At 37.6% G+C, this 17,669-nt stretch overlaps 1 protein-coding gene across 1 annotated transcript; it reads right to left on the bottom strand.

Moving 5' to 3' along the window:
* Window positions 1-13,502: 13,502 nt before the first annotated feature.
* Window positions 13,503-17,596, bottom strand: LOC142107819 (nicotinamide N-methyltransferase-like). The gene is made up of 3 exons (XM_075191440.1): window positions 17,446-17,596; window positions 15,351-15,558; window positions 13,503-14,057 (listed from the first exon to the last, which is right to left on the bottom strand). The coding sequence occupies exons 1-3, from the start codon at window positions 17,594-17,596 to the stop codon at window positions 13,634-13,636; spliced, it is 783 nt and encodes a 260-aa protein (XP_075047541.1). The 3' UTR covers window positions 13,503-13,633.
* Between the last annotated feature and the right edge of the window lie 73 nt (window positions 17,597-17,669).

Genomic DNA, 17,669 nt, shown 5'->3' with positions numbered 1-17,669 from the left:
ACACACAGTCAGAGAGGGAGACAGACAGAGAGGGAGAGACTAGGGTCAATTTTGATTGCAGCCAATTAACCTACCAGTATTTTTTTGTAGCTTCCACCATCTTCCACATTTTGCCCCTGCAGGCTCAGATAATATTGCCCCATGCCATAATACACATGTTAAGTGACCTGAAAACATTCAATTAATGCAACTGTTATTGTGCACTGAGAAGTAAAACTGAAAATAAAGGAACCATTAGATAACGAAAGCAGCCAGATAGGGTCTTGTATGAAATTTTATTAAAAGTGACCTTATCATTATTTAGTGTATCTGTTGCAATTAGAGATGCTCAGGCTGGGTTCCCCGAGAACCAAACATACCCGAACTTAGCAGATCCGAGTACCGAGCCAAGGTGGCTTTGTACTTTCGCTCGCCCTCTGAATTGAAAACGAGGCAAAACATAATTGTTACGTCATCGGATCTCGGGAGCTTTGGATTCTATAAGCACCGCCCTCCACGGCGATCCAGCGCCATTTCACAGAGGGGCACAGAAGGGGTAGCACAGTTCTTGGCAGTCTTTAATGCAGTTGGGCAGCGGCATAGGTAGAATAGAAAGAGGAGGGGTAGCAGTGTTCTTCAAAGTCTCCAGTGAAATTCAGGAGAGCTCCATTGCTCCATTGCTAATTGTCATTGCTGAAATAGAAATAATATGTCTGGCAGGCTTGGTCTAAATATGCAGTCACATTGTACTGTGTTATATCGGTAACATACAAAGAGGAGAGCTCCATTGCTCCATTGCTAATTGTCATTGCTGAAATACATATAATAGGTCTGGCAGGCTTGGTCTTCTAAATCTGCTGTGTATGAAAGTGTATGAAAATAATATTGTGACCTGTGAGGTGGTCAAATGGACTGCAAATGTCTTGAAATTAGTGTTACTGAGGTTATTAATAATGTAGGGAGGGAAAAAAAGCAAAAATATGTGATTTTAGCAAAAAAAAAATAGGGATTTTAGAAAAAAAATCGAGATCCAAAACCAAAACACGCAAGGGCGGTTTTGCCAAAACCAAAACCCAAACATGAAGTTAATCCAGATTCAAAACCAAAACCAAAACCAGAACACGGGGGCCAGTGAACATCTCTAGTTGCAATGAGAGCACATGCAAATTATTTTATTTTATTTATAATAACCCTCTGAATGGTAGGGTACTGTGTCTCTGGATACCACTTCTCTACATGACTTATTAATATTTAAGAACAGTATAAAAGGTGGACCTTTTTTCATTATTTCCTTGGAAGTGCTTGGACCTCTGTTAGGCCCACTGAAGTTGGATTTACTGAAGTTTTTTTTATATAACTGGGGAGATTTTCAGGCCTGAGTCATTAAGGAGAGCAAAACAAAAAAAGGATTAACTTTGCACCTTGGCAAAACCATGTTGCATTAGAGGGGGAAGTAAAGATAAATACTGGGGACAGATTTATAGTTAGAATAGGGCATGTCCTAGATCAACTTTAAATGTCAGTGTAAAAAAAAAAGCTATCACCTATTTGTGTGCTATATGAAAAAGCAGCCAGTATTTTCCTTATGCAAAAAAAAAAAAAAGTTATTTGCACCCCTTGCATTGTAACATGGTCTTTCCAGGATCGAATTTACTCTTGTTTTTTGCCTTGCTCTCATTAGTGACTCAGGTCCATTGTGTTGTTTTTTTTTTGTTTATTTATTAATATTCCTGGATTATGTAACCTGTGATTCTCTAGCTGTTGTGGACTTACTAAGTCATAACCTGCCCTGTCAGCTTTCCCAGTGGGTTGTTTAATATTAGCACTGCTCCAGGTGTCTGAGAAAAGTCTCCCCAAGAAGGAAAAGGGAGGGGGTTAATTTCTTTGCTCTGCAGCAGAGAGGCAGTATGGAAAGCTTGAACATCTAACTTCACCACCCACCCAGACCACATAGACTTCCCACTAGACCACACAGTTACAGTTTTATATACTAATACGTTATTATTTGCATATAAAAAACATCATGGAATGAGTAATGACTGTAAATTTAGAGTAATGAAAATTTAGATTGGTGGTATGAAAAATATAAGTGAATGGAAGGAATTTGGTACTTGAAATATATCTATACCTATATCCATCTAGAAATATATATATATATATATATATATATATATATATATATATATATAAACCATAGATTTATATTTATATTTTATTTTTATAATAATGCTTATATATTTTTAGAACAAATTAGATGACCTCCTAGCCCCCTTCTTTTCCAACTTGAATAAGTTTGATTACTCTATATATCTTTGGTATCAGTCTGGTATATGCTATCACCAGATTATAGTATTAGTTTTGGAGGACTTTCTTCCTCCATAAGATCTGTTGGATATTAATTGGTGATTACCATGATCTATAGTCTACATAGTGTATAGGAATATTGTTATAGCATTCGTTTATTTTGTTAATAGCCGTATACTATGCTCGGGCTTTGTTGTACCATTTAATATGGTTACTTAGTGAGAAGGTTCCCGGAACAATTAAAAGGGACTTTAATAAGTATAAGAATTGTTTAAATATGTTTATGTTGAGTTTTCTATATGGATAAGAAAATAACAACAACTGAACAATGAGCTTTTTAAATAATATATGATGGTAAATGTTTTTTCTATATATACATTTTTTATTGTTAAATTTGTCATTTTTTAAATGAAAATAAGTACTTCATTATATATTGTTTATGCTGTTAGGAGCCACATATTAGTTTGGCTCGCTTGCAATATATAGTACGATTATGTATTCGTTTTATGAATGAACGTAGCTGGCCGTCAAATTAGTTAAAGGGAGATCAGATGAGCGGAAAAATCCTTTGAATACTTATATATATGGTGCTCGATGAAGATAAAATGATTTTAATGATATTTAACTAAGGAGTATTTTAAAACATACTATGTTGAAAGTTCATAATTGTTTTTGATTGTATTCGATTACCACATATCTTTGTATCACCTTGAATTGGAATATGTAACAAACTGCCAAAAGACAGATTAATACTAATGATGTAGCGGAAGTTTAATGAAACAAACCTGTTACAAACTGCTCTATAAAAGGTAACCAGTCGTAGGTTAGATCCACCCCTCCTGACGAAGTTGTTGAAAACAAAACGCGTAGAGGAACTGAGGTGCAGTTTTCCTGAGGACTGCCTTTCACTGCTTACAAGTGTCATTCCGATGATTTACAATTTACATGCTCCTATCTGAAGGATCTCTGGTACGTGTAATACTATGCGTGTTTTTAACCAATAAATGATGATAATGCACTATGGAAGCGCCCTCGTCTATTTGATCATATATATATATATATATATATATATATATATATGTATGTATATATATTTATATATGTATGTATATATATATATATATATATATATATATAAAATATATAAATATGTATATAATATACATCATGACTATTAATGTATGTGTGTAACAAATGCATTTTGTTTAAGATTGTAGAGTGCATATTGTTTTTTAGACTTAACCATATCTGGACAGTATCTTGCATTTCTAAGTTATTTGAATTGTTTCTGGCAGGTTTGGGGTTTACAGTGGTCTTTTTGTAAAAGCAGCATATTTCTGTCTCTTTGGTTAGTTACTGTTAGATCTGCCCAAAATTGTCAATTTGTGATATTTATCATAGAAATATTTTATTTAGGTACATTAAGCTGCTTTTGCTTGGTTTCTTTTAATGCCAATGACTTTAAAGAGCTGATATAATTTGTATTTGTACTACATATTTTTGAATTTGTGCTAAAAATATTCTATTGAAATATATTTAAATAATTTTATTAAATAGAAAATAGGAAAGTGGATATTATAATTTATTCCACATTGGGAGCCTATGACACCATCACCTGCATTCCCATGACCGATCACGTACATAAATTATCATGTTATAACACTGAAGTTCTTGTTGCTGGTTTATTTATACAGCTTGATGTCACAGAAAATAAACAGAAGTCCTTGCGAGTCAGCCTGTCTGTAATACAATATTGTAAGATAGATAATAGCTCCTGTAAGTTCTACCATGAAGATAGATTTGATTCTCGAGCGTTTCTGGATACTTATTTTTTTGGTAAAACAGAAATGGTCTTTAGAGACGAATCCTTGAAATTCCCCATGGCTGCACTTCACCATGTTTTCAAAGCAGGTGTGTATACTATACTTTATCTTACTACTAAGATTACATTATTTCTTTATCATGGCACATATCTAAATGGAGAGAATGCACTGAATCATTACCACTGACATACAAGCGTTTGTGAGAATGGTGTGAATTCTGCTGTGTGATCAGAACTAATTGCATCATGCGATGGACCATATGACAAGATCAATCCTTTTATCAATAACCAGCTGACCCCAACTTGCACATATTGCTCAGACAGACTCATATAACATTGACGCATTCCATAGTGCACACATTGCTAGACACACAAGTCTGAGAAATGCATGTATTAGTTCTTTTATGCACTCGGGAAAGAAGCAACAATTAGAAAAGGAAATCCGCCATATTGGGTCTCAGTAAATTGATTATGGAAATTTAGTAAAGGCGACTGTTTTTCCATGTAGCACACAAATATCAACTTTAAATTTCAGTGTACAAATAAGATATCAAGTATTTGTGTGCTCCATGAAAAAACAGTCAGTATTTAACTTATGTACAAAACAGAAAACTAATTTTCACCCCTTGCATTGTATAAGGGCATTCAGAGTTTGCACTGAAGGACCCACACATTTAGACGCTCGTAAAAGACCTCTATTGTGTTTATATTTTTCAGTGACCAATGTGAGGACAAAGATAGGAGATTGAAGACAGCAACAAAAGAGGTTGCGAAATGTGACAATGAAATGGAAAATCTCACCGACTCGGTGGTCCTACCACAAGCCGACTGTGTAATCAGTGGAGGAATACTAGAGGCCAGCAGCAAAGACCAAGCTGATTTCATCAGAAATCTGAGGAAAATGATTGCGCTACTAAAACTTCGTGGATGCTTGATATTAGTTGGGATTTTAAAGGCAACTTATTACATGAATGGGAAGGACAGGTTTAATTTTTTCAAATATGTTGAGAAGTTTTTAGGAAACTTTCTCGCTGGAGAAGGGTTTATTATTGATCACTGTGATGTTCTCGGAAGAAAGGCAGTGAGTGATCTCACTGATTATGATTCTGTTATAGTTATCGCAGCTCACAGAAAGAAGTAGGTCTGGGAAGAAAATGAATCTTAGAAATATAGCAAATCAATTAAATTTCCCATTGTTCATCCTATTTATAATTGTAGTAGATGTGGGCTACTTTATAGTTCCATGGATGTAGATGTTAGGAGTGTGTTATAAGAAATGAATTGATATCATGTGCCCAACTCATATCTCTTGTGTTATGCGCATGAGCTCTGAAGTAAACGGTTCAGCGGCCGCTGTTCCTAATCTATTTACGTGCGTAGCGTGTTTAATCAAAACTACACATTCTACTGCTGGCAGCAAAGATAAAACTGCATTCATCACTGCTCACAAAATGCCAGGACACCACCGATGAATTGTGTAAGGTGGGATCTAGTGTAAGAAATAGGACTTCACATTGTGTCCAATCTGCAACCAGGACACCTGAGTTAAATCAGCCATTGCTGAAGTGTACACTGAATACAGCAGCCCCCCCCCAATTGCTAAAAGTTTACAAAAGTGTCAGGATACATTGGCACGGTGTCACCCTGTGATGGCACTATAGGAGATTGAGCCACATACAGGGGCGGGCTGGGCCGGGGGGCAGGGGGGCATCAGCCGCTCAGTCTAACTGCCCCCCCCGATGCAATATTGCTTGATTATTACCGGCAATGACGCCCCCGCATCGCGTGTCATGTGATGCGGCAGCCTGTGCTCCCCCCGGGCTGAAATCTGCCAGACCGCGCCGGGCCAAATATGTAGTAAGAGTAGAGCTTTATTGTGATGCAAATAATGTTAGTGGCGAAAAGAAAGTGTCAGTCCTACTATGTATATTGGGGGTAAATACATGTAGTTTGCTGCACAGTTTGTTAACAACAATAAAACCCACCAGAAAAGTGTTTCAGGAAATTGTTAATGTTCTAATGAACCATTTGAACCCCAAAGCACTAGCAATTGCTTAAACATTTGTGTTCATAAAATAAATTAATTTAAAGGTGAAAGAATTTCCTCCTATGTCACAGAGTTGAGACGGTTATCTGCACACACAATTTGGAGTGGGTCTCTCAGATGAAATAAGAGACAGGCTGGTGTGTGCTATGGAATGGAGTGTTGTTGTTGCACTGTCCTCTGACAGTGAATATGATGGCAATTTTTGGCAAAGGTTTTGTTCATGGGTTAATATGAAGGACGAATACATTATGTTAATATAAAGAAATTGTATAAAAGTTCATAGCTTGATCAGTAGCAGGTACATAACAATCACTGCTACATCCTACATAAAGAAAATATTAGACTGTAGAGGTAACATCAAAGTGGTTGGCGGACACAGGTCATTTCCAATTGTGGCACAGATCTAACTTTTACTTATACAATGAAACTTGCTGTCTAAAATCACAAGTACCATATTTACAAACACTACTTTGACCTGATAATATGATAATGGGGACACACATACTTTGCGCTCAAAGCTGAATTGATTGAGGCTGCGGTCACTGGCGTATGGTCCGGTTCAGAGTGATTTTGCAGATAATACACAAAAAATCACTGTTCATGTCCCTTTATGAATTAGGCCCATTGTGAAATGTGAGAAAAGGAAAATCTCACAGACCCGATGGTGCTACCACAAGCAGACTATGTAATCAGTGCCTGGAAGCTGGATGTCATCAGCAAAGACTAAGAATATTGCATCAGAATTCTGAGGAAAGTCAGGAAAGTCGCACAATTGCTAAAACTGGGAGGACACCTGATATTATTTGGAGCTTTAAGTGCAACTTACTTGATAATTGGGCAGGACAAGTTCCATGCTTTTGAATATGATGAGAACTATGTAAGAGAATGTCTCACTAAAGAAGGATTTATGATTGATTACTGTAATGTTCTGAGGGATCTTCTTGATTATATATTTAACAGCTCATAAAGAGAAGTAGGTCTGTGAAAAAATTAAACTGATAAATATAACAGATCTTCATATTAATTTGCAGATGTTACATCTTAACAAAATTACTTCATAGTATGACTGTGGATTTCTAGTGAACTTACATTATTGATGGTTATACATCCAGATAACTTTGCTCTCTGTCAGTCCATCAATTACTATTACTGTTATTTACTCAGCTAACTTATAGTTTCTACTATATCCCTGAAATATACCTCCCAAAATGATTGAGACAAATTTGTTAACCACTCCTTAAAAACCACTCCCTGACCCACCTAGACCACATTTACTTCCCACAAGACCACTCCTCCTTGTGGTTGGCCACACCCCTTTTAGCTGCTGGAAATCAGAACTAAAATTTTTGGTTGGCCACATCCCTTTTAGCTGCTGGAAATCAGAACTAAAATTGGGCTGTTGGGGGAGTATGCTGTTACCTTTTTGTTGGTTGTCATTTTACCATTTATTGCCATCATTTATTGCCATTCAGTAGTCATTAAAAAAAGTGTTGATCGATAAACTATGATATAATGGGGAATGGTCTATGTCTGCCATATCAGCAATACCCAGATTATGAAAAAAAAAGCCACATAGATTCAGGTACGTATGAACAGGTGGCTCTCTTCTCATGTCACATCCGTGTTTTTACATTTTAATATACTAATAGGTATTATTTACATACAAAAATATCATGAACACTAATCCATAGAATGAATAATGACTGGATAATTTGTACCGAACCATGTCCTGGTTGATATTTCTGTAAACTTTTGCGCAGAGAATGTGAAAATATTGAAGGTGAATTGATGAAGCCTTGGGGTAGGCATGTCCAAGTGTCCTGAATTCCCTTATACTTGAAAGCAAAAAGGCCCATTGATTCTCTATGAATTGGTATTGAAAAGAAAGCACTGTACAGGTCAAATACAGAAAAATGCATTGTGTCAGCTGGTATCTGCTTTAGAATAGTGGCGGGGTTTGACACAACTGGGAGTTGTGATTTCACTAATTTATTTAGAGCCTTTTAGCCTTGTACCAAGCGCCAGCTTTTCTTACGCTTAGATTCTAGAGAAATTGGAGTGTTGGCAGAACTCCTACATTTTATCAAAACACCTTGTTTAAGTAATGATTGTATAACTGTGTATATTCCCATTTCAGCCTCTGGTTTCTATGGATATTGTGGCATTCAAGGTGGGTATTTCCCTGTTTGTAATTCAGTGTAAATTGGTTATATGTTATGCATTTGTCCTATATCATTACCTTCCTGTGTCCACAGGCAATCCGTTATATCGTTTAGCATTTCAATGACAAGATTAGACATTTGTACTGATAATATCTTTTTAGATATATGCAATTGGTCTAAGCAGTACTGGACTTTTTGTTCATGCAATTGTGGAACATCAAGTTACACCCCATCTGGTGTACAATAAATTATACAATTAATTTTGCATAATAAATCCTAGCCTAACAGATTCATGAATGTATTGTCCAAAAATAATTTTTAGTACTTAATGAACCAATTGCAAATTTTTGACTTGCAGAAACAGGCGAAGTTTCTATTTCCCCTGAGACCCAGTTATCCTCAACTGTCCCGGATGTTTTTGGTATATGAGATGTGTCCTGTAACACGGATCTGGCCGCCCCTGTATCAACTAAGAATGGATAGGATTTTTCACCTATCTGGACACTTATGGTTGGTTCAATATACTGTCCCACACTGGCACACAAGACTTCTGGCTACCCACAGGCTAGCAAGGCCAACACCAGACAACAAAGGGTTTACTCTTCACAACTCCAGACTGTTACACAAATGTACATGCAAGCACACACTAAGCTTGTTAATCAAATGTATCAACAAATCACACACTGGCATTCAAAGGGTTAACTTGGTCGAGCTTTATTCTTCCTAACAGGCTAATGGATTTGTTAGAGTATCAAGGACGCAACTTACTAAATTTATAGATTTAATATACAAAGGTACAGGGCATTCAGATATAAAAAAACCAATTAATAAACAATTGAAATAACATACACAAACAAAGCAGTTTAAAATAAAAGGGGTTACATTCAGAGTATCACTTAAATGAGTTGTATATTCTGTGTCATGGAAACTGGCTAGGAAGATGGACAGCTTATCAATGTGGATTGATTTTCCCAAAAACTGACAATTTGCCCCTTCTCAACACAGGTTTTTTAAGCACAATGAAATGGCACGGTCTTCACAGGGATAGTGTTAAATGCTAATAGGGGGCAGGGATGTCCACTGGGTGTCACTATAGTTTGCTCACAAATATTCCAATAGTTTGACCTTTGGTAATTTTTCACAGATCACCATGTGCGATGACAAGGAGACCAGGCAGCAAAGGCTAAATATGAAGACGGGCATGAGCCCCCACATTGTAAAATAGAGTTTCATAGAAAAGTTCTTGTTCAAATGATTTTAAGTTTTATTCAGCAAAAGTCAGAACCCTTATCTGAGATGAAGCTCAGGGTTGAAGTGCAACAACTCAAACGCCACACCTAAAATGACTCAACTTATACTTTTTACAAAAACAGGATTTACTTGCGTCACACTATATATATAAGCTCCGTATACGTTTTCTTACTAGGATGTTCTTTAGAGAAAAACAAGTCTATATGTGGTATACAATGAATTTGGTCTGCAGCTGTATCATTTGATGCTTCCTGTTTTTCGTTTCGTACGTCCACGACAATGCAATTGACCCACTTTTAAATAATAGCTGTTAGTATTAGAGATGCTCACTGACCCCCGTGAAGTGGTTTTGGTTTGGGTTTTGAATCTAGATTAGCTTCGTGTTTTGGTTTTGGCAAAACTGCCCTCGTGTGTTTTGGTTTTGTAGTTTTTTTTAAATATCCTAAAATATGCTAAAATCACATAATTTTGTTCTTTTTTTTGTTCCTACATTATTATTAACCTCAATAACACTAATTTCAAGTCATTTGCAGTCAATTTAGACCACCTCACAGGTCACAATATTATTATCATACACTTTCGAGCAAATACTGCAGCGACCTGGCTGGATGGTAAGCGACAGAGCAATGACACAAACACACAGCAGTTCCTGGCACATCTAGGACACATTGGCACACAGCAGTGGCAGAAAAGACAAATGGGGGTCTGCCCTCCCTCCCACCCCTCGCTATGTTGGATTTTAAAAAGGAATTCAAAACTAGCAAGATCCGACGACATCACAATGACGTTTTGCCTCTTTTTCAATTCCGAGGGCACAAGACAGTAACAAGCCGGCTCGGCTCGGTACTCGGATCCCCTAAGTTCGGGTATGTTCAGTTCTCGGGGAACCGAGCCTAAGCATCTCTAGTTAGTATTATATGTATTTGCAAGTTATGATTATAAAAACATAATACATAAGCAATGTGCTAACTGTAGTAATTTCCATTAATATTACTTTTACATGGTTTTAGCAACTTTGCGACTTTCCTCAGATATCTGATGTAATCATCTTGGTGTTTGCTGATGACGTCCAGCAGCCAAGCACTGATTACACAGTCTGCTTGTGGTAGCACCACCGGGTCTGTGAGATTTTCCTTTTCTCATATTTCACAATGGGCCTGATTCATCAAGGGGCATAAACGTGACTTTGCATGTATCATCTGCTTATGCTGAGAACCGGACCATACCCCAGTGAACGCAGCCACGTGCAAATGCAAAGTTTTTGTGCCCCCATTATCATTTTATCAGGTCAAACTAGTGCTTGTAAAATGGAACTTAGGCAGCAAGTTTCATTGTAGAAGTTAAAGTTAGATCTGTGCCACAAATGTAAATGAACTGTGCCTGCCAACCGATTGGATGTTCTCTCTACAGTCTACTATTATGTCTATGTAGGATATGTAACAATAATTATTATTTTGATGCAAACAGGAGGAAGTCACAGAAAAATATTTGTTTTCTTCTGCGGGTGACAACCATAGCACAGCAGAAGGCAATATAACAGGTAATATCTTAAGATTTTCTATAGAGAATTGTCATTATAATTGTTGCCAATAAATGTAAATAATACAAATGGATTTTTATTGTTAGTCCTAAAACGTCTCTAGAACTTTCACAAATGTATTATTTTACTTAACAACTCTGCTGGTGATAATTGAGGTGGATCTGTAGACACGTAAAAGTGTCATTCTGACCTTGGTAAACATGGATCCTGAAGAGTAACCAACCAGCTGAGGAAGAACTTGTGTGCAATCCATTGTGACAACCATGGGGACATCAGCCGGCCTTCCATCTTAGAGGAAAGACTGTCAGAAATTTGCAAGTGCACCTGTCAATTTAATGACCAGTAATCCGCGCACCACACTCATCACTGCCACAGGTGCCATTGGTTCCACAATTCTCACTTGTGCACCCTCACAAGAGGATTTTGTATTAACAAAAATGAAAAAACATTTAAACATTGGTCTTCAACATCAACATGGTGACAATGACTGGCTTATCTTCATAGTGATGAAACTCTTAATAGACTATCAGCATGCTTTAAGCATTCACACACAATTATGTGTATATGCTGAGTCACATATTTTTTAAGATCCTGGAAATTCATTTTTAATTTGACTCCTGCCCTTTTAGATGGTCTGCTGCCATTATACTTTGGAATTCAAGACAGTATAAATCTTTTTCTCTTTCCTGAATAACAGCTGAGTCTGACTCTTTTTCTGCTACTGTGAAGGTTTTTTTTTTAGTTTCTTTTGAGTTTGCTGTTTATTGATCATATTGTATATTTTTCCTGTCCTGCATACTTTTTCAATATGTCTCTTTTTATCACATTACTGCATTCTTTACCCGTAAACCAACCGTGGCTGGCGTCATGAGAGATTGTTACGATCTGGCTCCGACTGCACTGCAACACCCTCCATGGGGATGGTGATTTGCCTTCCGCAGCTCCTGCCTACAAAGGACTTTGCCATTTTATGAAACGTACACCTTCAGTACCTCTGTACCACCAATGGGACCACTGTTCTACTTGGACTATTCTCCTACCTGAAGTTAAGCTTATTACTCCTGGATGCTTATCTCCTGTCTCTGGCCTTTAAAAAATTGCCCCTCCAAGCAATCTTGGCCAGTTCAACTATTGTCTTAGCTGCTGCTAGTTGTTCTGTGTGCTCCTGTGTATGGATCCTGATTGATTCCCTGATATAGACTCCTGCTTGTCCTTTTCTCATGACCCTGGCTTCACTTTGACTTTGCTCCTGCTTTTTCCCTGGCACCATCGTGACATCATCATGGACCTACTGGCTTCTAACCCATCCTTCTTTTGTCTGTGCCTGCAGACTGTTTCATTACCTGTTTTCCTGTTCCAAAGCTACACCTCCTCTGGACCTCTGTGTACTTCCACCTGCAGACCGGTACATCTCCTCTGATCCAGCCTCCTAACTACCAGCTTACCTGGACCTCTGTGTACTTCCACCTGCAGACCGGTACATCTCCTCTGATCCAGTCTTCTAACTGCCAGCTTACCTGGACCTCCGTGTATTACTACCTGCAGACCGGTACATCTCCTCTGATCCAGCCTCCTAACTTCCAGCTTACCTGGACCTCCGTGTATTACCATCTGCAGACCATTCACTCCGGTTCAGATAATAATTTCTTTTGAATACTTTCACTGTGCTTAACACACACCAGCCTGTCTCTTATTGCATCAGACCCACTCCAAAATGTGTGTTCAGATAACCAACTCAACTCTGTTACATATGCAGAAATACTTTCACCTTTAAATTTACTTATTTTATGAAAACAAATGTTTAAGCAATTGCTAGGGCTTTAGGGTTCGAAAGGTTCATTAGAAAATTAACAAATTCCTGAAACATTTTCCCGGTGTGTTTTACTGGTGTTAATAAGCCATGTAGCAAACTATCTGCCTTCACCCCCATTACACTTAGTAGGACTGATAGTTTCTTTTTGCCACTAACATTATTTTCATCACAATAAGGCTCCAATCTTTCTACATATGTGGCCTAATCTTCTATAGTGCCATCGAAGGCTGACACTGTGCCAATATAGCCCGACACTTATGACCTTTTAGCCATTGGGGAGAGGGGGGGGGGGGTGCTGCATTCAATGTACACTTGAGATATGGCTTATTTACGTCAGGTGTCCCGCTTGCGTACTGGGTCTGTATGACACAATGTGAAGTCCCATTTCTTACACTGGTTTCCACTTTACACGATTCACCGGTAGTGTCCTGGCGCTTTGTGAGCAGTGATTAATGTGGTTTTAAATAAACACGCTGACTACTTAAATAGATTTGGAACAGCAGCCGCTGAACCTTTTACTTCAGAGCTCATGCACATAGCACAAAAGATGACACTTGGGCACATGATATAAATGCATTTCTTATAACACACTCCTAATATCTACATCCGTGGAACTATAAAGTAGCCCACATCTACTACAACTTTTATTAGGATTAACAGTGGGAAATTTAATTGAAGATCTGTTATATTTCTACGTTTCATTTTCTTCCCAGACCTACTTCTCTCTGTGAGCTGCGATAACTATAATGGAATCATAGTCAGTGAGATCACTCACTGCCTTTCTTCTGAGAACGTCACAGTGATCAATAATAAACCCTTCTCCAGCGAGAACGTTTCTTAAAAAGTTCTCATCATATTTGAAAAGATTAAACCTGTCCTTCCCATTCACGTAATAAGTTGCATTTAAAATCCCAACTAGTATCAAGCATCCACAAGGTTTTAGCAGCGCAATAATTTTCCTCAGACTTCTGATGTAATCATCTTGGTCTTTGCTGCTGGCCTCTAGTATAGTTGCACTAATTACACAGTCTGCTTGTGGTAGCACCACCGAGTCGGTGAGATTTTTCTTTTCCATGTCACATTTCACAATCTTTGTTATTGCTGTCTTCAATCTCATATCTTTGTCCTCACATTGGTCACTGAAAAATACAAACACAATAAAGGTCTTTTGCGAACGTGTAAAAATGTGGGTCCTTTGTGCAAACTCTGTATGCACTTAGGGCCTTAAGCTAAATACTGTTAAATTTAAATACTGACTGTTTTTTCATGTAGCACACAAATATCAACTTTAAATGTCAGTGTACAAATAAGCTATCAAGTATTTGTGTGCTACATGAAATAACAGTCAGTATTTAACTTATGTGCAAAACAGAAAACTAGTTTGCACCCTTTGCATTGTAACATGGTTTTGTCCAGGAGACTGAAATAAGATACCTCTCCATTTAAGATCCTTAATGAATCAGGCCCTTTTGCAAAAAGGAGTGATTAAAGGACCGATGCTCAGGACACAGACTAGACAGAGAACAAGAGGAGGGGGGAGGAGTGAGAGAAATAAAGTGAATGAAGCTTATCCACCCGCTGCCTAATGACAAAGTGTGAGGGTATGTCAAGCCCTTTACAGTACTTAAGCAATCAAAAATAGGGAAAATCTGGTACTGCTGCAGCCTTAAAGATTAATAGTGCAAATGATGACAAAGTGTATATAACAAAGTAGGATGTGTCTGGAGCTGAACAACTTGGAATCATAGTCACCATAACAAGATAATTGACTATCCTCTGTGTGATCTAATATTACTGAGTCCAATGATGTATGAAAGCTGTAATGTAACAGGGGCTGAAACTGTGTTTCCAATGACCGCACTATTGCAGTTAATAGTGTAACTAAATCTGATGCACAATGGATCAAATGTAGTCCAGTCTGTTATACAATGAATGCAATGCAAACTTGTTGACATTTTCCGACCGAACATAAAATTTCCCATGTCTGTGTGATCAAATCCCTCCATGTTCAAATCAGTGTTTCTCTTAGAAAAGTTCTATCAAAAAATAATGTTTTTTTTATTCCCTAAAAAATATATCCTTTTTTTTAGCTTCATCTTTCACCTAGCAGTTCTATTTAGGGCATAACAACTCCCAAAGAATATTGAAATGTATATAAATAAAATTTTGTGGACAGATATCTGTTAATCTTATGTCTTAACCCTCAGGTTATATATATACTGGTGTAAACACTTCATTTCTCCCATAAAAATGGGGATCATAGATCACTGCACTAATCATACTGTCCATACTCACAGATACTTTTCCAAGTGCTTCACACCATGATGGCCTATGATTATTCATTTGATTGTAAATAATTTGGAAAAGGGTCTATGTGTACTGACTGTGGGGTTACCCTTAGATACAGAAAAATGTTTGAACAGATATTTCACCTGTTTCCTTCTAAATTTGCAGCATATTCTGTTGCGTGGTTCCACTCAAACGCTCCTGTGCGTGTGTTCAGCCATCGGTTCAGTTCTATAATGCATTCCTCATTGAACCTCAGTAAATAGATTTTTTTGAAAAATTCACAAGCTGAATAGAGATGGTGAACTACGGGACCAGTAGTGATGTCAATCAAAATTTCTCCCTTAATTTGAACTGCAGGGATAGATTCCAATGATTACAAAGTGCAATATGTTATGTAACATTCTGTTCTGCTCATCATACCGTAATGTGATGTTATGGATACACAACAGCATCACAACACTTCTGTTACTACTTAAATGTATGAGCACAGCTAGATTTATATCACATGTAGCCTTAAAAGGGGTTTTTTGGGACCAACTCTTCCGTGGAAACATACAAGCAATGATTTACAGTCCCCAGTAGCAAATATAATAGGAATATGTACAATAGGAACCCTCATAAATCATGTCAAATAAAAAATCATGATTGATCACAATGGTGCTTTTAAAATCTAATCTAATATATAAAAGCCCAGCGGTATGTGTTAGTGTGTGTGTGTGTGTGGAAAAAATACTGGGTGACAGAGTGCTCAAGCTGCAGCTCCACCTGCTGGGCAGAGTTATATACTATACTGACCTACTAAATTCTTAGCATTATCTTCTAATCTAATATATAAAAGCCTAGCGGCGTGTGTTAGTGTGTGTGTGTGTGTGTGTGTGTGTGTGTGTGTGTAAAAAACTATTTTCTCAGAAAGGGCTCATCCAATTGACCTGAAATTTGGTATACTGACATTATTTGACAAAAAAATCATAATAGTGAAGTCAGTTAACTTCCATCATCCCCCCTTCCCCCCGTGGGAGGGGTAGTAAAGGCTAAATTTACGAGTTGAGGGCTCAAACTCATTTTCGTGAGGTAATTTTACCTCATGAACACACATGCTGTGTTAGTGTGTGTGTGTGTGGAAAAAACTACCGGGTGACAGAGTGCTCAAGCTGCAGCGCCACCTGCTGGGCGGAGTTATATACTACACTGACCTACTAAATTCTTAGCATTATCTAATATATAAAAGCCTAGCGGCGTGTGTGTGTGTGGCGATGAAGATGACAAAAACCTTTTTAACACCTTAAGTAGCTTGATTTGACTAGAATGCATGAGTATCATGCACGGGTTAACTTGTATTAAATAATACAGTAACTAATTATATTACATTACACATGTAAATAAGTCTGCCAACAGCATGCAGATGACAAAAATCTATAGTTAAAAACTAAATCAATGATAATGATACAGATGGATGTGGTGTAGAGTCAGAGGTTAACATATAACCCTTTCTGTCTGAGTTCACCTTTTAATGTTGATTTTAAAAGTTACATGTAATCTGGAGAAGTGGTATCCAAACACACAGTACCTAATCATTTAGGGGATTATTGGGAAGATAGTTTATACTGCTCTCCATGTGATCTGTAACATATTAAGGGGATGAGATAATTGACATGCTTTTTCATAAGTATTCAGAAATTGTTCAAATAATGATAAGGTCGCCTTTACTAAACTTACATATTTAATGTACTGAGACCCAACCGGGATGCTTTCCTTTTCTAATGGTTGCTTCTTTGACATGGATTGCTCAGTTTTGTGTGTCTAGCAATGTGTGCAGTATGGAATGGGTCAATGTATGCTGAGGCTGTCTGATCAAATGGTCCATCCTACAGTGGATCTGATTACACAGCATAATACAAGCTACACCATTCTCACAAACACTTGCATGTCAATGAGCAGATCTACAGTAATGATTCAGTGCATTCTCTTCATTTAGATGAGTACCCTATTAAAGAAATAATGTAATCTGAGTAGTAAGATAAGGCAGGGTTTCCCAAACCCAGTCCTCAGGGCTCCCTAACAGTGCAAGTTTTCTGGATCACATGTGACATAATTAGGACCACCTGTGGATCTGTTACAATGTGTCAGTCAGTAATGAATACACCTGTGCTCCAGCAAGGAGATATGGAAAACCTCTACTGTTAGGGAGCCCTGAGGACTGGGTTTGGGAAACCCAGAGATAAGGTATAGTATACACACCTGCGTTGAAAAAACGGTGAAGTGCCTCCATAGGAAATTTCACGGATTCATCTGCAAAGTCCTTTTCTGTTTTGCTAGAAAAATAAGTATCCAGAAAATCTCTTGAATCAAATTTATCTTCATGGTAGCATCTATGGGAGCTACAATCCATCTTGTAATATTGTATTACAGATAACGGTTGACTCACAAGGACTTCTGTTTATATTCAGTACCATCAAGCTATT

This window comes from Mixophyes fleayi, chromosome 11, assembly GCF_038048845.1.
Source record: "Mixophyes fleayi isolate aMixFle1 chromosome 11, aMixFle1.hap1, whole genome shotgun sequence".
Taxonomy (NCBI): Eukaryota; Metazoa; Chordata; class Amphibia; order Anura; family Limnodynastidae; genus Mixophyes; species Mixophyes fleayi.
The sequence above is the reverse complement of the archived record's forward strand: the minus strand, read 5'-3'. Positions and strand labels throughout refer to the sequence as shown.

Coding starts and splice junctions, on each gene's coding strand:
- LOC142107819 (XM_075191440.1), bottom strand. CDS start 17,596: ATGGATTGTAGCTCCCATAGATGCTACCATGAAGATAAATTTGATTCA. Junction 15,559..17,445: donor TCACCGTTTTTTCAACGCAG/GTGTGTATACTA, acceptor CTATCCCTGCAG/TTCAAATTAAGGGAGAAATT. Junction 14,058..15,350: donor GCAAATTTAGAAGGAAACAG/GTGAAATATCTG, acceptor TGTATTTTTCAG/TGACCAATGTGAGGACAAAG.